This window comes from Lepidochelys olivacea (assembly GCF_965140295.1).
Source record: "Lepidochelys olivacea isolate rLepOli2 genome assembly, chromosome: 2".
In the NCBI taxonomy this organism is placed as follows: domain Eukaryota; kingdom Metazoa; phylum Chordata; order Testudines; family Cheloniidae; genus Lepidochelys; species Lepidochelys olivacea.
This window is the reverse complement of record NC_140412.1, coordinates 163,370,511-163,396,828: the sequence shown is the minus strand read 5'-3', so window position 1 is coordinate 163,396,828 and position 26,318 is coordinate 163,370,511. Positions and strand designations below refer to the sequence as shown.

The following is a 26,318-nucleotide window of genomic DNA, read 5'->3' as shown; positions in this document are numbered from 1 at the left end:
TCTTCTGTTCCAAGTGAATGAATAGACTAAATGATTCCACTCCCTGTTTGAAATTAGTACAGACTTTACACTTCCCATCTGCATATCCCAGGTAAAAACCAGACTGTCTTGTTATTGTGTAGTATAAGAACAAAGAGACACTTTGTTAAATTGAAAGGTAACATAATATGTTCAAAGCCAACAGGTAGAAATGCTTCTTCATATGGAATACACTGCCGTAGGAAGATGGTCATCAGGACAAGTACTGTGGCTGGATTTGAATTGATAAAATATTTTGGTTGATCAAAGGTCATTCTTCACCTGATGGGGTCGGCAGGGAATTCCTCACTCCCCATACCCAGATGCAACATTAAGCAATGAGCTAGATGTATCAGTGGGGGAGGGAGCAGGTGCCTCTGAAGCATCAGGCATTGGCCGTTGCTGGAACAAGATACTAGATTGAATGGATCAGTGGTGTAATCTGGTTTGGCAAATCCTGTGTTTCTTTGACTTTTCGCCTCTCCAGAATTGATTCTGCCATTACAAAGGGCTACAGAAAAAGCCTAATGTTCTTTCCAATGAGTGAACATAGGTCTTGTTGAAAAGCTACCACATCGCCTTTAACAAGGCAGTGTTCAGCAGGGCAGAGGTCCTGGCTTATTTGATGTGTTTATGTTGTTTTCTTTTCTTTTTCATTTTAAAAACGCATTTAGTTGCTTAAAGCAAAATCTTATTTCCAAGAGCAACCCTGGAGAACAAGCAGCTGGGAAGTTGCCACATGCAAACAAGCACATAAAAGCCACGAATTAAAAGGAAAATGTAAATTTCTGAACCAATACTAATAACAGCAGCAAATTAGCATATTGATATCCTCTTTCATCGATACTATAGGCCTGTCAGATGAATGGAGAAGCAGGCCCCATGTTGTGCAGTGCATACTTTGAATTAAAACTTTACCAATTGTTCCTTTTTGAGTAACTGTCTTAAATACAGGTGGTATTTCTAGGACTGACCTATTCATGCTGAAATAGTGTTGTCATATTATGTGACAAGTAAACATATGGGGTTGGAGTAGAGAGGGATAATAGCTCTTCCAACATCACACATTTTATATAGTTGAGCTACCCACCCCGCTATCACCCTAAAATGGTTTGCCATCTGGGTACCTTCATTCCTACCTACAGAAATGCAAAATGCTGCCATTTAGAAACATTTTTTAACAACGTACCATAAAAATCCTATCTTCGCCTTTACCTAGGTTTTGAGTTATTTTGTTGTTCTAAGTTCTCAGATGTTTAAGGCCACAAGGGACCATTAGATCATCTAGTCTAACCTCATGTATAACATAAGCCAGAGAATTTCACCCAGTTTTCCCTGCACTGAGCCCAGTAATTTCCAGTTTACTAAAGAATATCTTCCAGAAAGGTATCCAGTCTTGATCTGAAGATACCAGGAGATAAACTTGCATTTTTAGTTTGTTCTGTACCTAATCACTCTCATTCCATAAAAATAAAAGAAACAATAAGGACTTCTAATTACAATCATAGACCTATTCAAGATTCCCTTGTTATGGTTTAGGTGTCCTGTGCAGTGGTTTTGTGTTACACATAATTGGAGCACAATTCTGCTCTCACTTATAGCTGTTTGAGTCAGGAATCCCATTACCACAAAGTAAACCAGTGTCAAGCCTTCAGTATGATTCTTAATTGTTTGAACGGACACCTGTCTGAAAAAAAATGGGTTTCCAAATATATGTTGTATAAATTTGCTTCTTTGCCTCCCCCTTCCTTCCATGAAAAAAAGAGGTTTGAAATCATTGCTCTTGTACATCTGATTAAAAATAATTTCTCTTGTCTTTCTTTCTAGAAAATTTTAACTATGATTCCTACGGAGGAAGAAAAACAGAAGATCCAGGAGGCCCAGATGGCAAACCCTGACATCCCACTGGGGAGTGCAGAGCAGTTCCTTCTCACTCTTTCCTCCATCAGTGAGCTCTCCGCTAGACTCCAGCTTTGGGCTTTCAAAATGGATTATGAGCTAGTGGAAAAGGTAAACTTCTTCTGACTGGCAGCAGGCAATTTCAAGTCCTTGTTTCAGCTTGTTCAGTCTTTACTATTACATGGCTGGCTATGTTGTGTGTATGGTGAATGGATTGTTTTTAGCTTTTGTTTTGGTGACCAACAGGAGATGGGGTGGAAGAAGTGGGAACATTTTAGCTCTTTTTTACAAAAAAAAGTAAGGGTTATGTCTTCCTTCCTCTAATTAGGCAATAATGATTTAGGAACAAGGAATTTCCTGGGGATGAGGGCCCAATCCTTACATCCTTCTTACCCAGATATTATTCGGCAAAACACTTGTTGAAATCAGTGGGAGTTTTGCCTATGTAAAGACTTAGTATATCAAAATCTGGCTTATTGTGACCAGTGGAGCGAACTAATCACTATATTAATTCATTAGCTAATTTATAAGATCCCTGGGATCCCTCAAAGTTGTTATTGCTATTGTAAACTCTTGAAAGTGTGTGGGGAGAAAAATTAAGATTATCTCTCAGATGTTTTTCTAATTTTGCTCATTAACAGAATTACTTGTATGCAGGCACAACATTGCTGCACTTGTTGATGTGCACTATTCAGTCAAAGAGCCATAGAAGTATTTTGTGAATTGTTTGTGCAAACTGATGCAGGGTAGATTGTTGATGGATGAGTGAGGAAGAGTCAACATTGTTTGGGTGATTTCATACATTCGCTTGCTAACTTTCAACAGGTTTTTTATTTGATGCTTTGGAAAATTTTGAAATATTATTTTTAGCAAGTTCCTGACTGGCAAAACAGACAAACAGAATTCATCTGGTTTGAATGTTTTTTGGCCAAATTCATCTCTGATGTAACTACTGTACTTGCAGTGAAGTTTTACTAAGAATAAGCTTGGTCCGTGATCTGAGGCCTAGATAGTAATAGCTCAATCAATACAAAATCTCTTTATTTTCTGATTGGACTTCATGATATCCCAGGCTGAAAGGAAATGCAAAAAATAATGTATTAGAATGCAGATTTCCTATCAGATCTTGCAAATTCCCTCCTCTTAAGGATTTTCCTCACAAAGTATTTACAAAAGATGTTCTTCTGCTGATATTAGCACTTTAGTTTCTAGACCCAGATTTCATCAGAGGTCCGAGTTTGGCTCTTCCTTTTTGTCATATTCTCTACCTCCTGAATTTTTATCAGTTTTTATCAGATTTGAGCCAGAGTCATTCTGCTGTTTTTGATATCTGTATGTGTGTAAAATAAAATAAATAAAATATTTCCATATGGTCAGATTTAAAAAAATTGTACATGTATACAAAAGTCACCATTAAAATGTCATCATATGCCAATAGTTACCATACGCATAACACAGAAATATTTGAGAAACGGTAGTTTTTTGCTGTATTTAGAATAGAAAATAATCATGGATCTCAGGTATTTTTTTGGTAAATGTATCATTTTAATGTCCTCCACTTTAAAGTAAGATCATATTTTAAGGCATAAATACAAGGGGAAAGTGGCAGAGTTAAGTTTGATTTTCAACGTTAGTCTCCATTTTCTGACTTTTCTGTGCTTGGCTCCTCAATATGGATATTGCATTAATGCTAATTCTTTGCACCAAATTATATGTAATTCAGATGCCATCAAATTATACAAAAATTTGACATCTTAAAAGACGTGACGTCTTAAAACAAGTTTGAATTTATTAGAAAGAGGTTGTTGATAATTCTCCTAAATCAAGAGAGAAAAGTCTTTAAACTCAGGACAGGGTGTGCAAATATATCTTCAGTGCTGACAATCTTAAAGGATTATAAATGAATGCAAACAGGTGCAATAATGAGAGTAGTTAAACTGGGAAAGACAAGGATTCCCTTTCATTTCTCTTCGGCATAAAATGATTACACCTAAAGCCTGGTCGAACTGTAGACCATATGCTATCATTCGTTAAGGAAATTTCATACTTTTTCACAAAGTATAAATCTTCAGAATAAAAATGATAAAGTTGTGTCATAATTACTTTGGATCTGGAAAATGGTATTATAACCCTTTCCCCAATCATGAGTCTGTCTTGTCTATTTACATGGTAAATTCTTAAGGGCAGAGACTGTCTGTTGCACTCTTTGTACAGCACCTGGCACAGAGGGACCCTCTGTGGTCTCTGAGGCCTGGGTTGGTCTCTGGGCACTACTCTAATGCAGATAATAATAAATAAGAATATTCAACAGATGTATATAAGGGATTCTAAGATGGTATAATTTGCACATGAATTGGCTGGATGAAGATGTACATTAATTTAACTGAGGCAAACTTATTATGTCTAACATGATCGTGCTGGGAGCTACCTTGTTATCTAGCCCAGTATCAAGTAAGTTACACCATTTTAAGACTGTTGTACACACACACACACACACACACACACACAGCTTATACATGCTGAATTTAAATCAGTTTTTAAATCAAGTTAGTTAAACCTGTGAAAATCCCTGGGTTTGCAACTGATCTGTATTGATTTAGCTTGATTCAGTAATTTACCAAATGAAGCTAAATCAATATAAGCTTGCAAACCAGTTTAAGTGTGTCCACATAGGGGTTTGTACCAATTTAACTAAATCAATTTTACATGGGCCTCGTCTACACTTAACAGTTAGCTCACGATAATTACGTTGGCCAGGGGGGTGTGAAAAAATCACACCCCGAACATCATAACTATGCCAACCTGACCCCCAGTGTAGATACAGCTATGTCAACTTATACTTCCATTGGCATAGCTACCTTTGCTCAGGAAAGTGGTATTCCTACACCAATGGAAAAAACCCTTCCATGAGAAGAGGTTGCGTCTGCACTAGGGGGTTATGCTGGCACAGCTATGGTGACCTAGCAGCACAGTCTCCATAGTGTAAACATTAACCTTAAACTGGTGCAAGCTGTGTGTGTTTGTGTATGTAGGCAAGGCCTTAGACCCCCTTACTCCCATAGTCTGATGTGTAAATTATATCACCTCTGAATTTGTTCACCCTGCCAATATACCCAAAATAAAATGTACAGTACTCCTTTTCTTTTGATTTACACAAAATGGTAATATGATAGTGATTGTCAGTGCATTTTCTCTTGAAGCTCCCTGCACATGTTTATGATAAAATATCCCTATAATCTACAAATAATCCATCATGTTTCCACTAGGCAAAGAAATTCTCAGTTGTTTTGCCACTTGGCCTGAAATACTGAGGCTTAATTTTGGCTCCTCAGATCATCAACAGAGTGATAATTTGTAGAAAGAATGCTGGTTACAGATGACTAAGATGAAATTTGCTGATAGAAAGGACTGAGAACTGTATGTACCTTATTGTACATACAAAAGAAACAGCCCTTGGCCACCCAAAAAGACATAGAAATAAGCTCATTTATTTCAATTACTGTATATCTCTCTGCCTTTGAATTATACAGTGTAATCCATTTCCTGAGATAATGGAGCGGAATTGGTGTCTGTCAGTCTATATGCCTGCTTACCGATAACTTGCATGTACAGAAAGCACATTAAGAGTTTGCAGGTTAAAAAGTTAAAATTAGAGGCCATTTTGTAAAGCGTGACACTTCCGAGTTTTTTGAGTTTTCAAGTGACAGACTGATATACAGAAGTAGTCACATCTGCATCTCAGAGGTGGCCATCATTTGTAGGGACCAGTAGAGGCAGATTAAAGATGTCAAGTTACCAAATATTCTAGGTTTTCTTTGCTCTTGAAACATCACAAAAAATTAAGACATTTCATTAGTGGAGCTTTTTTTGCCTCTAACTCAAACACAGCAGCCCCCTGCAGTGAAGCTTCTTCCATTTTCAATCATATAACATCCCTGTGACAAGGACACCAATCGCTTACGTGAACAAGCAACTTTAGGAAATATTTAATTTATTTCTCTGCTGGGTTTTTTTATGTGATTTAGTAGCTGCAGCATCACACAACTGCCAGTTCTCTGCAGGATCACTGTTTAGAACCTTTGCAATAATGAATCTAAAACATAGAATTAAGACAGAATGATCTATGAGAGCCTAAAATCTTCACTTTTTTTTTAATGCCAGGAAGTTGCAGAACCACTTTTAGACCTGAAGGAAGGAATGGACCAGCTGGAGCATAATAAAACCTTGGAATTTATCCTTTCTACTTTACTAGCCATTGGGAACTTTCTAAATGGAACCAATGTAAGCTTTTGTCACCCTATTATTTTATTACTGACTATTATCACAGACTTTCCTCATCAGCTTCTGTACCTCGTATCACAGTTATCACCTAGTATATGTGTATTTCCAACACATACATGTAATTTAAAAAACAAAACCTACATTGTATGTTTCATTAATTCTATTTTCCCCCTTCAAAATAACCTCAGAGAGATTTGGAACCAGTCCTGGTCCCAATTTTATACCAGCATAACCCCATTGACTTCAGTGGAGTTGTTCTTGATACACACTACAAGAATCATCTCTTTGTTCTTTTCATTGCCAATGGAATGATCTAGGCATCTACTGACTCTTAAGAAGTATGTAAAATTGTATCAGAAAGAATCATATATTCTTCCTGCTCTGGGATTCTTTTTATTTAAAAAGAGTAATCTCTTCCCCTCACCCCCCTCATGCATTGTATATCTTAATAAATGTTTTCTTTCAGGAGATCTGTGTGGACAAAATAAACTTACTTTAAAAAAAAATTCCTTTCCTACACAGGCCAAAGCTTTTGAGTTAAGCTACCTCGAGAAGGTTCCGGAAGTCAAGGACACAGTGCATAAGCAGTCTCTCCTCCACCATGTCTGCACTATGGTGGTAGAAAAATTCCCAGACAGCACAGATCTTTATTCAGAAATTGGGGCCATCACTAGGTCAGCCAAGGTATGTCTGCGAACAAAAGAAGAAAAGCTCCTTGCATTTGCTACAGATGCCGGATCTTTATCAGTCTCCATAAGAAACGAAAAGATTTTAAATGTAACATTGAAGTTTTTTTATTTAATTCTTTTTTTTTTCTCCCCTCCTCACAATTCTTCTTATGAATGTGGATTTTATGGAATTTTAAAGATACCAGTACTCTTATCTTTCTGGCTGTATCTCAGAGATATCTCTGAGATATCTTAGTATCTCAGTATACCCCTCAGATTGCAGCCATGCTCCTACATTGTCTATAAACCTGAAACAAATTCATTGCCTTTGTTGTGCTTTGATACAACTAGAAAAGAGTTATTCTAGAAATCATTGAAGTCATCATTATTTATTACATGGATTTATTATAATATTATTACAGAAATTAGGGACATATCTTTGTGAGTTTGTCCTTCGCTATTTTCAGGCTAGGATTTGATTTTATTGGTATTGCCCAATGGTTATTTTCTGGTATTGGGGAAACCATTTTTTTTTAAAGTAAATGTGTTTATTTAATTATGTCAAACTCATCAAGAGACCAAGAGGCACTGTTTTTTTCTTTTTCTTTTAAAAAAAACTACCTGCATCAGAAGAGTTTTAGAGAGACATGGTGGATAAGGTAATATCTTTTATTGGACCAGCTTCTGTTAGTGAGAGAGAAAAGCCTTTGAGCTTACACAGAGCTCTTCTTCAGATCTGGGCAATGTTCTCACAGGGTATGTTACACAGGGATAACAAAATCTGCAGCTGGTCCAGATCAGCTGACTTGGGCTCACAGGGCTCAAGCTCCGGGGCTGAAAAATTGCCATGTAGATATTCGGGCGCCAGCTAGAGGCCAAGTTCTGGGACCCTGTGAGGGTTGGGGGCCCTGGAGCTCAGGCTCCAACCCAAGCCTGAATGCTTCCACAACAACCTTTAGCCCTGCAGCCCAAACCCCATGAGCACAAGTCAGCTGATCTGGGCCAGCCGCAGCCATGCTGCATGGCTTTTATCCCCATGTAGATGTATCCAGAGTGTCACAGCTAAATACAAGATGGATCAGATTATTTAGCAGCAGTCGTTAACACATATTTCAAGGGACCATTCAAGGTGAAATGGTCAGTTAACATCACAGTGGGTAAAGGAGAAAAAAAAGCTGGAGGAGGAGGAGGGGTTAGTGGTTTATAGACTGTTATCATAAGCCATAAATCCAGTGTGTCTATTCAATCCCTGATTTTTAGTGTCTAGCAAAGTTATGAAGTTAAGCTCCCATGCTCTTCTTTTGAAGGTGTCGTAAAGGTTTTCTTTGAGGATGAGGACTGAGAGATCAGATATAGTGTGATGGCTTTGTGAAAAACGTTCACCCACATGATATGGTGTTTGTCTTTTATCATGTGTAAGTTCATTCAAAAATGTAGTGATTGTCTGGTTTTACCCAAATAGTTGTTTTAGGGGCATTTAGTGCACTCGATGATGTACACCATATATTATGATAGGCATGCATAGGACTCATGGATCTTGAAAGTTGTGGGAGTTGTTGGTCATTGTAGCAGTGAAGATATGTGTACAGGTTTTGCATCTGTTGTTCTGGCAGGGTCTGGTGCCACTTTGAGTTGGTGTGTTCTGGTCTGTGGGGAGCTTGCTTCTGATGATGAGGTTTGACAGGGTGGGGGACTGTTTGAAGGGCAGAAGAGGGGTATGTTCACACCTGGAATACTGCATGCACTTCTGGTTGCCCTATTTCAAAAAACATATATTAGAATTGGAAAAGGTACAGAAGAGAGCAACAAAAATGATTGTGGGTGTGGGACAGCTTCCATGTGAGGAGAGATTTAAAAAGACTGGACTATTCAGGTTGGAAAAGAGATGACAGAGATCTATAAAATCATGAATGGTATGAATAAGTTGTTTACCCCTTCACATAACAGAAGAACCAAGGGGTCACCCAATGAAATGGTAGGCAACAGGTTTAAAACAAATAAAAGGAAGTATTTCTTCACACAGTGCACAGTCAACCTGTGGAACTCGTTTCCAGGGGATGTTGTGAGGCCAAAAGTATAAGTGGATTCAGAACAAGAATTCTGTACATTCATGGAGGATAGGTCCACCAATGGCTTTTAGCCAAGATGTTCAGGGATGCAGCCCCATACTCTGGGTGTCCCTAGGCCTTTGACTGCCAGATGCTGGGACTGGACGACACAGGATGGATCACTTGATGGTTGTTTTGTTCTGTTCATTCCCTCTGAAGCATCTGGCATTGGCCACTGTTGGAAGACAGGAGACTGGGCTAGATGGACCATTGGTCAGACCCAGAATGGCCATTCTTATGTTCTTTATGAGAGGAAAAAAAATTTCCCTTTTCTTTTCTTTGTTTAGTTTTTTTACTACCAGAGGCTTGGGATGAGGGAACAACAGTCCCCAAATTTTGTTCTTGTCCTAACATATCATCTCTGTGCTGTACTAACATACTTCTAGGGTAGAGCTTCATTAGAAAGCCATATTTCATATGGAAAGAAGGTGCATTTAAGCTTTTTTCTCACTATTGACAGCTTACAGTGTGATTCTACTCTGCAAAAGATGTAATAATGGCACTTTCCTCCTCGACAGATTTGCTCCTTCTGTGTGTCTACTATGTGTGTGTCCTATCTACTGACTTAAACAGTGACAAAAATAAATCTTACTTCTCCTTACTCCTGTTAGCTCTGCAGAGCCAACACAAACATCAGCAGGGAGTGGGATTCTATTCCATTTTGTGCAACATTAATTGCATTCATTAGTAAATGCCAAAGAGTCAGGCCTGTGGAAACCACTAAAGGCACTGGAGCTGCACAGGTATAGCCAAATGCCTAAATCTTCCAGTCCCCAATGTGGCACACAGTGTGTGACAAAGACCCAAAATTGGGGCACAGAGATAATCTTTATGCAGGAAACGTACAGTTGGGTGGGTTTCTTCAGTGTATTCCTTCCTTTCCTTCAATGTATAACCTCAGCTTCATGCATCTTTAATTCTTATGTAAAGGATTTTCAACAGTAAAAGTGAGCGGAGGCCAAATTGGTGTGGAGCAGAGGGAACTGTGGGTCTAAGAAGAGTGACATCCCTTATAGTGAGGGACATTTTGTCTTTGTCTTTATCCCTTTGTCACTGAGAATATAAATTTGAAGTCATAGGGGGCTGTACAGTTGTCACTGCGGACAAATTTAGTCTTTAGAGCTTTTATTACTGAAAGTGATATTCATGAGGGAAAGAATCCAACTTGACTCCCAGAGTCAAGTTGAATTTTCTGATCTGTAAGTTAGAAACAACATGTTTTTTTTATTTTTAAACTGCATACATGGAATATGGAATCATTGAGAGATAATCAACATGGGAATCCAGAATGCAATTATTACAGAATCGCTTTTCACGGACATAGGAATAGCTCAGACCAGTGATCCATCTATTTTAGTATCTTGTGTCTGGCAGCGGTCAATATCAGCTCCTTCAAAGGAAGGTGAAAGAAACTCAGCAGTAGGTAATTACAGGATAACCTGCTCCCTGGTTATGTTTCTTCTTTGAGTGATTGCTCATGTGTATTCCACAATAGGTGTGCGTGCTCACCACATGCACCGGTGCCGGAAGTTTTTCCCCGGCAGTACCCGTAGGGGGAGCACCCCAGCGACTCCTGGACTGGAGTCTCCATGGCACGGTATAAGGGGCGCTGCGTGCTTCCCCCACCCTCAGTTCCTTCTTGCCGCCAGTGAAGGTGAATCGGAACTGCTCTGCTCCAGCTTCGCTGTAGCTCGTCCCCAGAACTTTTCGTTTGTTCAGTGCTAGTACCTGTAGTCAGTTAGTTGTTCCAGTTAGTTAGAGTGCCCGATCCGGGGCATGCCCCACGTCCCGGATTTTAAGTCATGCTACTCTTGTAGGCGATCTATGCCAAGGAGTGACCCGCATGCGGACTGTTTATGCTGTTTGGATGAGACTCACATCAGCGATCGTTGCAAGGTTTGCAAGTCATTCAAGCCTTGGACTAAAAGAGAAAGGGACATCAGGATCCAGGCCATTCTCATGGAGTTGGTGCTGACCCCGACTCCAGAGGTCAAGCTTAAGTTCTGCATGATCTCCCTGGCCTCCATCATCCCCTCCATCATCCCCTCCATCATCGACCCTGGGAATTGGTACTTGGCCCTGGACCTATACGATGCATATTTCCACATCCATATATACAAGGGGCACAGGCGCTTCCTCCGTTTCCTGGTGGGACAGAACCACTACCAGTTCACGGTCCTCCTATTTGGCCTATCCACTGCCCGCAGGGTGTTCACGAAATGTATGTTGGTGGTGGCTGCCTACCTCAGGCACCGAGGGGTCCAGATCTTTCCCTACCTGGACGATTGGCTGGTCAAGGGCAGCTCCCGGTCGCAGGTGCAGGATCACGTGATGCTCCTATTGTCCACGTGTGCCACCTTGGACCTGTCAGTAAACAACACCAAGTCCATATTAGTCCCAGTCCAGCGCATAGAGTTTATCGGGGCGCTCCTGGACGCCTCGACGGCCACGGCCTCCCTCCCACCAGACAGGTTCAAGACCCTAAAGGGGCTCATCGACTCAGTCATGAATTTCCCTGTGACAATGGCCAGAGTGTGCCTCTAGCTCCTGCGTCACATGTCGGCGTGCACGTACGTGGTCTGCCACGCCAGGCTCCAAATGAGGCCCCTCCAGTTGTGGTTGGCCTCGGAGTTCTCCCAGGCCCAGATCAGGATGGACAAAGTCCTCACTGTGCCCAACCCAGTGATCGCCTCCCTGCAGTGATGGTCCTCCCTGAGCAACATGCTCCAAAGTGTCCCCTTCCAGGACATGACCCCGTCGTTGGAGCTGGTGTCCGATGCGTCGGACCTGGGTTGGGGAGCCCACATGGGGACCGTTCAGACCCAAGGACTGTGGTCGGCCACAGAGTTGCCCCTACACATAAAAGTCAAAGAGCTCAGGGCTGTATGCCTGGCATGCTTGGCCTTCTGCTCGCACTTACAGGGCAAGGTGGTCAGGGTCTTCATGGACAACACAGCCTTGATGTTCTACATCAACAGGCAAGGTGGGACCCAGTCCTCGGCCCTCTGCCGTGAAGCCCTCAGACTGTGGGACTTCTGCATAGCACACGACATCTCCCTGAGGGCCTTCCACCTGCCGGGTGCCCACAACACGTGGGTCAATTGTTTGAGCAGGGACTTCTCCTCCCAACACGCGTGGTCTCTCCACCCGGAAGTGGCTCACCAGCTCTTCCGAGTGTGGGGAACTCCCCAGGTGGACCTGTTCGTGATGAGGCAGAACAGGTGTTGCCCCCGGTTCTGTTCCGGGGGGGTCTGGGATGGGGCGCTATCTCAGATGCCTTCCTCCTGTCCTGGTCAAGCCAGCTTCTCTATGCCTTCCCCCCATTCCCTCTCATCAGCAGGGTCCTGGAGAAAGTAAAAATGGACAAGGCACAGGTCCTCTTAATTGCCCTGGCATGGCCCCAACAGCATTGGTACGGGACCCTCATGGGCCTGGTGGTGGCCCCGCCGCTGCCGCTCCGTCCGGACCTGCTCTCCCAGGACCAGGGCCATCTCTTCCATCCCAACCTAGCGGCTCTCCACCTCACGGCGTAACTGCTCGATGACTAGGTGGGGAGCAGCGGACGTGTTCAGAGGGGGTCCAACGCATCCCCCAGAAACCAGGCTGCCCTCCACATGCCGCGCCTACTGGGCAAAGTGGTCCAGGTTCTGTAGATGGGCTGCCGAGCAGGGTGTTTCCCCAGTGGCCGTCCTATCCAGCTTATCCTGGACTACCTCCTTCATCTTAGAGCCCAGGGCCTGGCGCCCTCATTGGTCAAGGTGCATCTGGCGGCCATATCGGCCTTCCATCCGCTGGTGCAGGGACACACGGTGTTCTCACATGCTATGACTGGGCGGTTCCTTAAGGGGTAGGACCATCTTTTTCCATATGCTAGGCCTCCTGTTCCACAGTGGGACCTGAACTTGGTGCTATCCCGTCTCACGGGGCCCCCGTTTGAACCTCTGGCCACGTGCTCTTGGTCTCACCTCTCGTGGAAGGTGGCCTTCCTGGTTGCTATCACGTCGGCCCGGCGGGTCTCAGCGCTCAGGGCTTTGACCTCCGAACCCCCGTACACAGTTTTCCATAAGGATAAGGTTCAGCTCTGCCCACACCCCGCATTCCTCGCTAAGGTGGTCTCCGCCTATCACATGGGCCAGGACATTTTCCTGCCTGTCCTCTGCCCTAAGCCTCACGCATCCAATGAGGAACGCCGCTTCACATGCTCGATGTGCATAGGCCGCCGGCCTTCTACCTGGAACGGACTAAGCTGTTCAGGAAGTCCTCTCAACCGTTTATTGCCTCGGCTGAGCGCATGAGGGGTCAGTCGATTTCCAATCAGTGCTTCTCCCATTGATCACCTTGTGCATTCGCACCTGTTATGATCTGGCGGGTGTTCCCCCACCACCGATTGTGAAGGCACACTTGACTCGGGCCCAGGCCTTGTCGCTGGCTTTGTGGCCTACGTCCCTATCCAGGACATTTGTAGGGCCGCTACTTGGTCTTCAGTTCACACGTTTACCTCTCACTATGTGATCATCTCCCAAACTAGGGATGGCGCCGGGTTCGGAAGGGCTGTACTCCGTCCCAGGAATCTGTGAACTCCTACCCACCTCCAACAGATATAGCTTGGAATTACCTATTATGGAATACACATGAGCAATCACTCGAAGAAGAAAAGACAGTTACCTTTTCCGTAAGTGGTGTTCTTTGAGATGTGTTGTTCATGTCTATTCCACATCCCACCCTCCTTCCCCTTTGTCGGAGTTGTCTGGCAAGAAGGAACTGAGGGTAGGGGGAGCATGCAGCTCCCCTTATACCGTGCCACGGAGGCACCATGCCAGGGGTCACAGTGGTGCTCCCCTTACGGGTACTACCAGGGGAAAAACTTCTGGCACCGGTGCACGTGGCAAGCGCACACACCTATTGTGGAATAGATATGAGCCACACATCTCGAAGAACGCCAGTTACGGAAAAGGTAACGGTCTTTTTCCTAATAATCCCCAATAACTGGAGGTTGGCTTATTTCCTCAAACAGGAGATATTATATACCTTCCAAAACTCTTGCTTTGCTTTTTAAAAAATACTTACTATTAGAACCCTAGATATTTTTCTTGTGCATATAAATGTTCAGTCTTCTTTTGCATCCTGCTATGTTCTTGGTCTCAGTGATATCTTTTAACAATGAGTTCCAAAGTCTTATTGTGCATCGAGTAGAAAGTATTTCCTATTATCAGTTTTGAATTTGCCAACTTTCTGTTTCATTCTTGCGACATATTGACTGACTGACTTAACAACCCTAATTTCTTCAATCTTTCTTCTTCATTTTTCCATACTCTAATTATTTTCACATCTGTCTTTGAAGCCTCTCTATATACTTTTTTTGACATGGGATGAAAGAAACTTAAAACAGTATTCCAGGTGAGGATTTATCTAATGGCATTATAATATATTCCATATTACTTTCCATCCCTTTCATTAAGCATCCTGACATTTTGTTTGTTTTTTTAAGTGCTGCTGCACATTTTACTGTAGTCTTTATGGAGCTGTCCATAATGATGGCCAGGTATTTTCCTGAGTGGACACAGTTAATTTAGAACTCAGCAAGGTGTCTGGGCAGTTCAGATTATTCACTGTTCTGTGCATTACTTTGTATGCATCAACACTGAATTTTATCTGCCACAATGTTACCTATTTACTTAGCTTGATTAGATCTCTCAAGTTTCTAAAATCTTCTGAAGCCCTGACTAATCGAAATAAATTTCTGTTACCGGCAGATTTTCCCCTCTCAGTGCTCACCCTCTTTTCCATATATTAATCAAGATATTAAGCAACAAAAGTTCTAGTACAGAGCCTTGTGATATTGTGCTGTTAATGTTGTGCCATGATGAAAAGTGACTGTTTATTCCTCTGCTTTGTTTTCTCCCTCTTGGCTAGTTTCTGATCCATGACAGTACTTTGCCTCACATCACATGACTTCTTAGTTTTGTGACTAGCTTCTTGTGAGGGACTTTCTCAGAGACCTTTTGAAAGTCTAAATTAATTTTGTTTATTTGTTCTCATGTGTCCACTATTTTATTGGCACATTGAAAGCCTTTGAATAGATTTGTGAGACACGGTTTTCTTTTGCAGAAACTGTGCTGTTTAGAGTCTATCATATCATAATCATCTAAATGTTTTATAGTTATGTTTTTAACATCATTTCAACCAGTTTACCAAGTATGGAAGTAAGGCTTGTTGCTCTATAATTTCCTGGCTCAGCCCTCACACCTTTTTTAAAAATATGGGACATTTGCTACCTTCTAGTCCTCCAATATAGTAGCTGATTTTAACGAGAGATTGCCTAGTTTTGCTAGCAGCTTAATCATCTCATTCTTAAGTGTCTTCAGAACTTTACGTGTGCACCATCTGGGCCTAGTGATTTGTTCCTTTTTAATGTATCAATTTGTTCCAATGCCTTTTCTTCGGACACCTCAGCCTCTGGTAATACCTCATCTTCATTACCAGAAGAGAGAAGGCCTGGGGTAGGTATTTCCCTAACATCCCCTGGGGTGAAGACTGATGCAGGGAAATTACTTAGTTTCTCAACAATGTCCTTGTCTTCCTTAATTTCTCCCTTTAATCCTTGGTGATCCAGCAGACTCACAGATTCTCCAACAGGCTTCCTGCCTCTAATATACTTAAAAACTTTCTTGGTACACCGGACCCTCGCTAAAACGCATGTCTAAATAGCGTGAATTCACATATAACACAGTAACAGCCATGGATCCCAAATGTAATTACTTTATTTGGAATTCATTTTAACGCAGTCCCCGCTATAACACAGTCCGCGCGTTAATGCAGAACCATGCATGGATCCCAAATCCTGCATTCTAGTGAGGGTCCGGTGTATTTATTTTTACACCTTTAGTTACTTACTCTGTAGATTTCATCATAGGTCTTCTAGTTTTCTTCTTACATATTGACTGTCACAGTTTATGGTTTCACTAGGATTAGATTTCCATTTTCTAAAGGATCTCTTTTTGGCTCAGATAACTTTCTTATGCCTCGCCAGTTGGCTGTACTGGTTTACTTCTTGTTTCCCTTGCTTCTTTTTTGTGTTTAGAGGTTAAAGCACACTTTAAATTGTGACTCAGTTAATTACTAAAAGGATGAAAACTATTGTTGAACATATAAGAAGAACTTATCCTCCAAAATCTATCATAGACTTTTATCTGTGGGCTCTGAAAAGAAGTCTGTATCCTGCAGTTTCAGGAAGTGGAAGAAATCCCGATCTACATTTGCAGTTTCTGAGAGTTTCTAGATCCAAAGCCATACAAAACTGCACCCAGCATTTCAGTCTGTGGTTTGCTACTCTGAGTGGCCCTGCCCAAAGCAGATGATATTCTAAAAGGTCAAACAAAATCACAGTAAGGGAAATTATGGCCTTAATCCTCCCTATAATGCCCAAGGTCTTCCTCTTTGGGATATTCCTGCACATATTGTACCAGTGATGGATTACTGAATTAAGCTCTAGTCCCCCTTCATCTTTGCCACAAATCAAAGCGTTAGGACATGGAAACCTTCCATCCTGCCCTCTTCAATGGAATGGTCAGAGACAGTATGTGAAATCTGGTTTAGGAAAACTGGCATAAATGAAGAATCATTATTTCACTGATGATTACACTGCACTTTGGGCTCCAGTTCATCTATAAGCATCTTTCTAAAACTTCAAGGAGACCCAAGCCACAAAAGGCTAAACAATTTCCATCATGTAGAAAAACAGAGATGCCCCTTCCCTTGGGATGAACATCAATGTGAGAATTCCCTAACTGTTATTTTTTTTTAAATAAAACAGCCTGGCACATCTGAAAAGGGTTGAAAAGACATGAAACAAGGCAGTAAAATCCCTTGTGAAGCCTGTGGATCATCTCCAAAAGACCAAACAAAGTCACAGTTATCCGCAATGGTGATGAGAACACACCTGGGTGAGTGGAAACTCACTACAGAAGTCTAAAACAATACAATGCCATATTATTACCATACAAAATTGTGTAGAGCAGGGACCATTGACATTTTGACCTACTGGAATTTTGTATACAAAGCTATAGTAATAGCATCACATAAATAACTCAATTAAATACAAACTACTCATAATATAACTCACCAGACATAAATCCCCCCAACCCTTCAGAACCATTCCCTCAGAAAAGACCTATGTAAATAGGCTTTACAAACATATCTTTTGTTCTTCCTTTTAAAAAAGCTGTTTGTTTGCAGCTGGTACTGCCCTAGTACTGATATACCCAACACAAAGGCAGGGTTTCAGGCCTCCAGATTTCTGTGCCTCTGTCAATGCTGTTCCTCTCAGTGTAACAAGATGAGGCCGGGTTTGCATTGGTATCTTTTCTTTGGAGTCAGTCGATGTTAGTGAAAAAAATCCTTGTAAAAATTCCCTTATCTAATCATCTCCATGCATCTGAAGATCTAAAGCCAGCTCCACAGCTAACTTATAATTGTCCTATTCTCCCTCTGAATCACTTATTTATAAAATGCCACACTCCCAGCAGGCTATGTTTGATTCTTCCAGCAAGACTCTCAAATTACTTGCGGATATTAGACAGTGGAAAAGCAGGTGATTTTGAAGAGTAAGCATGAGGAAATGGGAGCAACACAAACAAGGGAGTAGCAATTACTTTCAGGAAAGAACTGCTGATTGTACTGACACAGATGCAGGGGGGACAGGAAGGCTGCAACTAGAGCAGAGTGAGCCAAAGGACTCCGCTTGGATTTATGGGGAGAAGGAGTGGGTGAAACACAAGTGCTTTTCTGGTATGTTATGGCTCCTGTTTAATCTGACTGAAAGCAGAGAGAAATATTACCCCTAGCCAGGGTGGTGGTGGTAGGGATGGGAAGGGAAGATCAAATGGTGCTTCAAACTTGGACTCAGTGATATCTGTTCTTGTCTCTGTGCACAAGGGGGTATCTGTGTATACTGTCCTTTACAGTTAAAATATATTTTGTATATATATTTTAAGACAAGAAATCCATACATTTTCTACCAAATACGGTGTCAGGTGCAAGGACATTGACAGCTGCTCCAACTGGTGAAACAGGTTAGTTGGAGCAATGTTGAAGAATTAGCTGCAATATCCCAGATGGTTTCCACAGCTGGAAGTGTGTGTTTGTGTGTGTGTGTGTGTGTCTGAGAGAGAGCGATTTAGGTGTTTTGTCTGGAAAAAGTAAGTACCTGGCAGTATTGTTTTGATTCACTAACAGTGCAAGTCAGATGAGTGCCCTTATTATTAGCAGTGCCATAGCATCCATTCAAGCCACCTAGAGTTAGGTTGCCATCCACTGATCGTGTTCCTTGCCGTCTCTGATCATGGAGGTTTTTGTGTAGGATTTGTGAAGAGATTGTTCGGTGTATTTATTTTAGAATTTGTAAGGTGCTCAGATACAATGGTGCTGTGCAGTGGATAAGTAAAGAAATGGGAATAATGGGTGATATGACCACTAAGTTCATGCAATCCATTCATGTATTAATCAGTTACTCGATTCTGTTGTCATATTTTTTATAATTATTTTTGCAAGGAGACTGTTTCTGACCTTTTATTAAAAATATGTGGATAGGATGGACACTAACTTTGTAGCCACAAGAATGGAGGTGAGCTAAATGCTGCCCTTTGATGCCCTCATATGACTCTTATTGAAATAAGTTGTATATGGGCACATCGGAGCAGAAATTGAACTAATATGTCAAGGAATTACATTATAGTGGAGTGACAGATATGCACATCATGGTGTGTATTATTACTATTAATAATCATTTATTAGCATGGGTAGCAAAATACAGACCTCACCTGTCCACTAAAACTTGGACTGAGACCAGCAGCTCATCTCATGTCGACCACTGAAGAGCCTTTAGAAAGAAATTACTTTTGTTCACTACCATCCTGGACCAGATTCCAGCCAACGACATATGTGAAAGAATGTGAAAGACCCCCTTTCATTATGTCTGCTAGGTCTAAGCACATTCCTTCTTCACTAATTACTCTGAAACTCAAGGGATGTAATTTTCTAAACCTGGATTATGGGATATAAAATTCTCTGGTAACTTTCTGTTTAATTTAAGATTTTATGGAGCACTATCTAGCACTAATATGCTAGATCCCTTCACTGCCACACACATTCTGCTTACGGTTTGTGTCCAATCATATCCTAATCAACATTAGAGTCATACTGACTGAAGATGCTGTTTATTCAGAAAAAAACTAGGAGGCAGATTTCCAAGGCATCCAACTTCCACTGCTTTTCAATGAGAGATTTTCACCTGACCTCCCTTCATGCCGTTGGAAATCTTCTCATAGTTAGAGTTTCACCAGATTGTGTCTCTGAAAGTGGTGGTATACTTCTCATCTGTCCTTTTATTTTTCTGCTCTCTTTAGTTCAAACACTAACCATAATTCAAATCTCTCCTTAGTGGTTGTGGCACAAGAGTCTCCGCCACCTTTTTCATCAGGCATAGTCTGTACCCTACATTTGTTAGCTGCATTTATGTACATAGTCCTGCATCTTGGGTGGTGAAGTTCATTAACAAAGAATCCCAGCCCTGCGACACTCCACCTCTTTAAAAAAAAAACTATTACTTTTCAAAGAAACTTCTATTATTAATACTGACCTACTTGCCTTTCTCCCCAGTTTTTATATAAGAATTTTGTTTACGTTACTAATAAGCCAGCATTTGTAGGCAAAAGCACTTAGCAAATCTACCAGATGGTTTCCTGTACCTGTATTCTTAGCAAATGGAGTGCAATAACTGCATCTTCTCTTATTTTTCTGCCTACTCCTAATTAAATACATTGAATCCTGTGACGAATTATATGTTAACTCCTAAAATACAAGATTTAAAAGAGAGTGGGTAGATTTTATGGAATAGCATCTTCACAATGGTGTTTGTAAATGTTTGGATAGTGTATACCAAAACACAAGGTGCCCACCAGTGTGCTGCAATGATATATGCTTCTCTAATATAACAAATATTGTTTAAGAAACTCTAATCTGACTGCTCTTTGAAAGAACTCTGGGCTCATTTGTTACTCTTTCAATGCTCAGAACTTCCCTTGGCCCTGAACAAGGGCAGGAAGAAGAGAATGTCATGTTCCACATCAAAACTCATCCCTGTAATAATGTGGAAATGATCTGTCTGACCTAAATTACAAAGAACTTAAACTAGCCTGTGGTCTGCAGTAGAAAATACCCTATCTTTGAAGGGAGAAAAGCTGACTTTATATGTCTGTGTGTGTATCTAATTATCATTTCAGTTATGAAATTAGAATGAAACATGTCTTGTGAATGTGTTGGTTCTGTCGTCAATAGCATTAGGTGGGGAGAGGCAAAGATGGGGAGAGAGTCAGTTCCTGTTTCGAAAATGTCTAGAGCTGATCTATCCACCAGTATAATAACAAAGTTTAAAGAGCTAGGATGAGTCAGCAAATGATAATTATAATATAACAGAAAGCTGTAAGGAATATTGAGAATATATAACAGAAGTTATGCAGAACCTTCAAAAAAGACTCAGAATACCTTCCAGTGATCTTGGTAATAAATTAGTTAATTCTCAGTCTGAGTTTTTCAGGCACGTTCAGGAAACTTCAATGCCACTACTCAATTTGAGCTTATTTTGTCAGCTTCCTTCCATTTTATTTTTACCTCAGGCCTGGAGTTGGGGTTTTTAGCCCTGTTCAAAATATCCAGGTAACTGCAGGGGAACAAATTCACTACAAGCATAAGCAGGTGCAATATCTTTAATGTCTGAGGAGTTGTGCACATTATGGCAGGGTTGAACTTGACCCAGAAAATGGTTTAATTGGAATAGAAGACTAGAGTTGATTGATATGTGTAGCACACAGTGCAAAAGGGGGTATCTTGAAGCTGTAATGATAATTTGAAATTACCATCTTTCTCTTTTTTTTATACAATGCATCATAATTATAAAACACTCTTACAACAGAGAGTTCTCTTGGGACTACCTTTTCCATAGTCTCGTGGAACCACAATTTTATGTGAAATCCACCTAAATGCCATGTTAGTCACAGTGCTGTCTTCCAGCTGGAAGCAGGTACTGTTCCTGTTTCCTTTCAACAATAAGAAAATGAATCATCTCTCTCTACCATTGTGTAACTTCATTTTTTTAATAAAATGTTGGCAATAAGATGACATATAAATGTGGAGTAGGGACCTCACTCTGCCCTGCATCCCTTGGGAACACAGTATGAACTGAATAGCTCACAGGAAAGAGATACGGTATTTTATACGTTGTGATATGTGTACTGTACTTGTAATGTAAACAATCCTCATTTATAACTCTCCCTATCTCAATACCCTTTTTAATCTTGTTAATTCTGACCCCAAATTACATTATGCACCTTTATCATCTTACACCTCCTTGAGGTGTAATTTGATTATTTGATAACACTCGACACCAAGCAAATACTAACCGCAAAATGGAGTAAGAATGCATCAAATATAATAATATTGCTGAGCACATGTGTAGTTTTGCATCTCCAAAGCACTGTAAAACCTTTGGTCAGTTGCTCAGTTGGGCTTCACCTTGTATAGTCAGTTATATAAGGGTAAAAAAGATGCAAATTGTTAATTTTCTGATTTAGTAGTTCACAGTTATTACTCATATAAATAACTACACAAGGTAAAGAGCACCAGAGAATCTAGTCTATTGACTAATAAGCCAACATAATGTCAGTAAAGTTACAAGACAACTTTCTTATGTCAATGGTTTATTAGAGTTCTCAATGAAGATAAGTAAAGCTCTGAACCATTTGAATGCCTTTGGATCCCTGTTTTCAATTGAATCTGCTGTTTATAAATAAGGAAAGTTGTGCTCCAGTGAGCTGTACCTCCTATTAACCTTCCTTGCGCGTTACAAGAGTCCACAGAGTGATAGCAAGTTTCTTAAAGATGGCATTAAGGAGTGAAAAAGGAATTGTACATTTCTAGCTGAAAAAGTATAATGTAGTTATTTTTGACAAAATGTATAATGTATAAATATCACTATTTAAAATAGGGTGGGTAAGGTAATAATTTTTATTGAATCAATTCTGTTGGTCTCTCTTGTGTCTCTCACTGACAGTAGTTCCTTAAAAGATATTACCTCACCCACCTTGTGTCTCTAATGTCCTGGGACCCACGTGGCTACAACAACACTGCATACAGTACACTATTTAAGGAAATTCCATTCTGTATAGATAAAGATTAGTATGCACAGTAGGGGGCAGGTCAGAGTAACATACAAAGTGCTTAGTGGATCTTGGGCTTAATCACGTTGTGCCCTCAGGCTAGTTGCTTGACTCTTTTGTTCCTCATCTGTGATATAGAGCTGGATGTTGCCAATGATTACTGAAGTATCCAAACTTCACTGTCATCCTTCAGAATTTAAACTTTTACTGGAAACCTTGTTTTACAGATGATGAAGGGAATTAGATGGTCCTTACATCATCCATGCATTTGGAAAGTAGTAATGAGCATGGGCATGCAGGAAGAGAGTGGTAGAGAGGCCTATTCTGTTAGCATGCACGCTGTGTGCACCTCATTCACTTTCTAATGTTACTGATCGTTGGCCTAAATGGAGTTGATGGTCACAGCAACTCAGCACATTGGTTAGTGCTCCCTCACTGGAGGAGAAAGGTTTACGCTGTTCAGTACTACCTGGTGTGAATGTGTGAGTCTAAGTGTTGTTGTGTTGGTTGAGAAAGGATGGGGTATGGAGAAAGAAGATGATAAAGCTGCCAGGGAGAAAGTATGGCCAGCATTCTGTTCTCCCTTTACAGCAGCCAGTGGAGTTGGCTGTGCATGCAGTGGGGAGCAGGCCACATGACCTGAAGAGGTGAGCCGTAACCAACTTGTCCTGCATGGAGGGAGAAATTGTCCTTCTCTGCGGCAGTGCCTGTAAGGCAAGACTTAGCCCTTAGCGTGTATCGGGGAGGAGAGGGGACAGACACTGAGAGAAATGGGAGCAGCAGAGAAACCATGAAAACAAAACGTGGACAGTAAAAAAAGAAAGGAGGTAGGTAGGATAAGAGACCAGAACAAGGGACAGATCCAGGTAAGAAGGGACAGTGAGGGTAGGGTGACCACATGTCCCGATTTTACAGGGACAGTCCCAGTATTTGAGGCTTTGTCTTATATAGGTGCCTATTACCCCCCTTCTCTGTCCTGATTTTCACACTTGCTATCTGGTCACCCTAAGTGAGGGTGACAGTGTTTGCGTCACTCCAGGCCATGCCCCATGAGAGAGCAGCTTCCTAATACTTTTGCTACTTGAAAAAAAGCCCACACCAGTGGTTTGAATGCTGTACAGTGGGTGCTTTAATACTGTAGACTCTCACATTCATTTGACCTCATTTTCTAGAAGAGTCCAAATTTTCTAAATAACTTCAGATGTTTCTATTCCTGCCTACCCAGTCTGGTGGAATTGTTCTGTGAGTTTAGGCAGGAAAAATCTGATCAACAGATCGGCAAGTACAAAATGGTTTGGGGTTTTTTTTTTAAATCAAGTTCATTCGTCAGTGCTCTTTAGGGAAGCTTTTTGTTGGACCATGACACACATTTAAAGGAAAGCAGATACTTTATATCAGATAATGCGTGAAATGATCTTCACTTAACCCCTTAAGGGTTAGGGTCTATAGCAGATATCCTATGGAGATGCCTTGGATTCTGTGTGTGTAAGCACTACTTATCCTAGGGTTTTATTGGAAATAATGGGAACACCTTCAGAAACGTAAGCTGGGGAAACAGTACTTGTAAAATACAAGCTAATGTATATGAATGTCTCATAGCACTTTTAACTCTTACTCTTCCAAATGTGGAGAATTTTCCATACATGGATTATTTTTGTCCCCTAAAAATGACCACTCATTCAAGACAAGTTCCTGAGAGTTGGTGGCCCATATTACATTAGAGTTCGTAGTGATCTGTTATACTCTCTTGGCAACTCTCCTTCTGACATTAGCCTCAGTCATGTTCAGAATATACAGGCGAGTTACTCTAGTGAGTTTGGATTTCCAGTTTCAGTAATTCGCACTTACTGCACCAGCACAGGCTGAGCTGTGCTCAGTGCCCCCCATGGGAGAGCAGGTGGTATTTTCACTGCGGTGCTCCCTCAGAGGTTCTACCAGAGGCTGGTAGCCTCAAACTGTAGTGAAGGCTCCAGCACATCCTTCGTCCACATCCACTCGTCAGCTATCAATACCCCTTTTGTGGTTGCATTGGTTCTTTGCAGGACCACGGCCCAGGGGAAGATGCCAACTGCTCTCTAGAAACTAGAGAACCTTTCCCGAACACACTGTCTTCTGACCTCTACAGAACTGGTAACTCAGAACTCTCACTGATTTCAATGCAAGCTGTTGTAACATAAGATGAAAACTAATAAAAATTCCTGCACTATGCAGAGGAGGGATAGGGGGAGTTCCCTACCCCGTCTGGTAAATTCTTTGTGACCCCAAATTTTGAGTCCTACAGTCTTCTGGGCTCCATTTTTTTCTAATGGGGATACTGGTATTTTGTCTGCTGTGTGCATTTTATATTTCCAGTCTTTGGTGAGCTGCAGTATGTTTGTCATCAACAGTCAAAATACTGACCTGGAGAAGGATTTTTTTTTAACATAGGCATTGATACTCTAACAAAAATATAACCCCCCACAGCTGCCTCGCCTGCAGGGCTTTTCTAAATAGCAGAATGGATCAAAGGATGTTTTTATTTCCTTGTGCAGAGGAAAAATTCATCACTTTGTAAGTCATAGGAAAAATGAATCAAATCAATACCAGGTTATATCAGGAAGCTTTTTAATAATATACATTTCTTATGGCTAAACTCAGTTAGTATGACTCTCAGCAGTAGGTACTGTATGTAGTTGAAAACTTTATTCCATCTGTAACAAACTTTAATTTGAACCAACGTGAAGAATGCATTAAAAAAATAAAAAGCTTAGAGTGAGATCCACCCACACTCGAGATAGGGCTGGGGTGGGACGGTTTGGATCCCAATCCCAAATTCCTCCAATTTTGTGGTAGTATGAGTCCAGGGCCAGTTTCATTATTGCAGTTACAGTGACAGCATAACCAGGGAGGGATTTCCCCAGAGTAAGCAAGATAATTGTATGGAGTAGAGCCTGAACCAGGACGGTTACGCCAGATGACCTCTCTGCTGCCAGCATGGTAGGGAAAAGGGATCATGACTGGGGAAAATGTATCATAAGCTCTATTTTCAGTCCCTTCTGATTCTAGCAACCTAGCATAGGTGATAAAAACCTTCAGGCTGCTCTAACACAGCACAAGAGTAACAGTCATGCACAGAATAGCACCAGGATCAGGGGAGTGCAAAGGAGAGCTTCTAAACCCCCTTCAAACAGCATGCTGACTTACAATCAGCATTATGGCCACAATTAGAGACCTGGCTTTCAGTACGCTGGTTCAGGTCCATCTTACAGAGATGTGTCTGAGTTTCAGTGTTTGGATTTACCTGAACTTTCCGCGAATTCACAAGAGTTCTGATTCCAGTTCAGGCTGATTTTGGATTTAAACCAGTAATGGTAAAATATAAAAGCTATAAGATAAAATTAATTTGCACAGCCCACATAACTGTGAAATAACCTGGCAGAACATATGAAATATGTAACAGTTGTACAAATCAGAAATCACTAAGCCTCATGAGATTGTGCTATGGCTTTGGGAGGTGGATTGGAGCAATTCAGGCATAAAGACCTTGGATGTAATCCCGGCTCCACTGGAGTCAAAGGCAAAACTCCCATTGATTTCAATGGGGCTAGTATTTCACCTTTTATCCGTATGTGCTTATATCACCTTCAGTCATTTAAAATGTCTTGTTACGTATGTACTTGGTCAGCATTATAATTTTGGTTATGGACATGTTACCAACAATGAACAATTAATAACGATATTAATTTCCTATTATATATATGATAAATTTTATATTACTAAGTTTTTTTAATAACATTGCATGTACTGTTGTAGGACTATAGTTTTCTTACCACAAAAGCAATTAAAATTAATAAATGAATAGCTGCACTGCATAGGAATATATTCAGTTAGAAACCTTTGAAAATAACATTTACTAAGCTACAGTTTCTTCAGATCCTATGAGCAGGAAGAAACCCCTTATACAGTACTGTTTTTTGTTTTGCAATAAGATATGGGCCAAAAATACCAGACCCAAACTCTGGCATGTTTGGAATCTGAGTCTAAATCTGTATTTTATGGCTTAAGCTCATCTCTACTTTGAGCTGTTGTTTGAAAATAAATTTATTCTTCCTTGGGAAGTTAAGGAGACCATGTTGGAGACTTCTACTGTTTCC

General features: G+C 41.0%; 1 protein-coding gene across 1 annotated transcript in view; it reads left to right on the top strand.

Moving 5' to 3' along the window:
- The window catches only part of FHOD3 (formin homology 2 domain containing 3), a 627,222-nt gene that overhangs the window by 558,006 nt on the left and 42,898 nt on the right, over positions 1 to 26,318 (top strand). Inside the window, exons 18-20 of the mRNA XM_084620053.1 lie at positions 1,846 to 2,028; positions 6,079 to 6,198; positions 6,721 to 6,882. Coding sequence (XP_084476179.1) covers positions 1,846 to 2,028; positions 6,079 to 6,198; positions 6,721 to 6,882 — 465 coding nt within the window. The remainder of the gene's footprint in view (positions 1 to 1,845; positions 2,029 to 6,078; positions 6,199 to 6,720; positions 6,883 to 26,318) is intronic.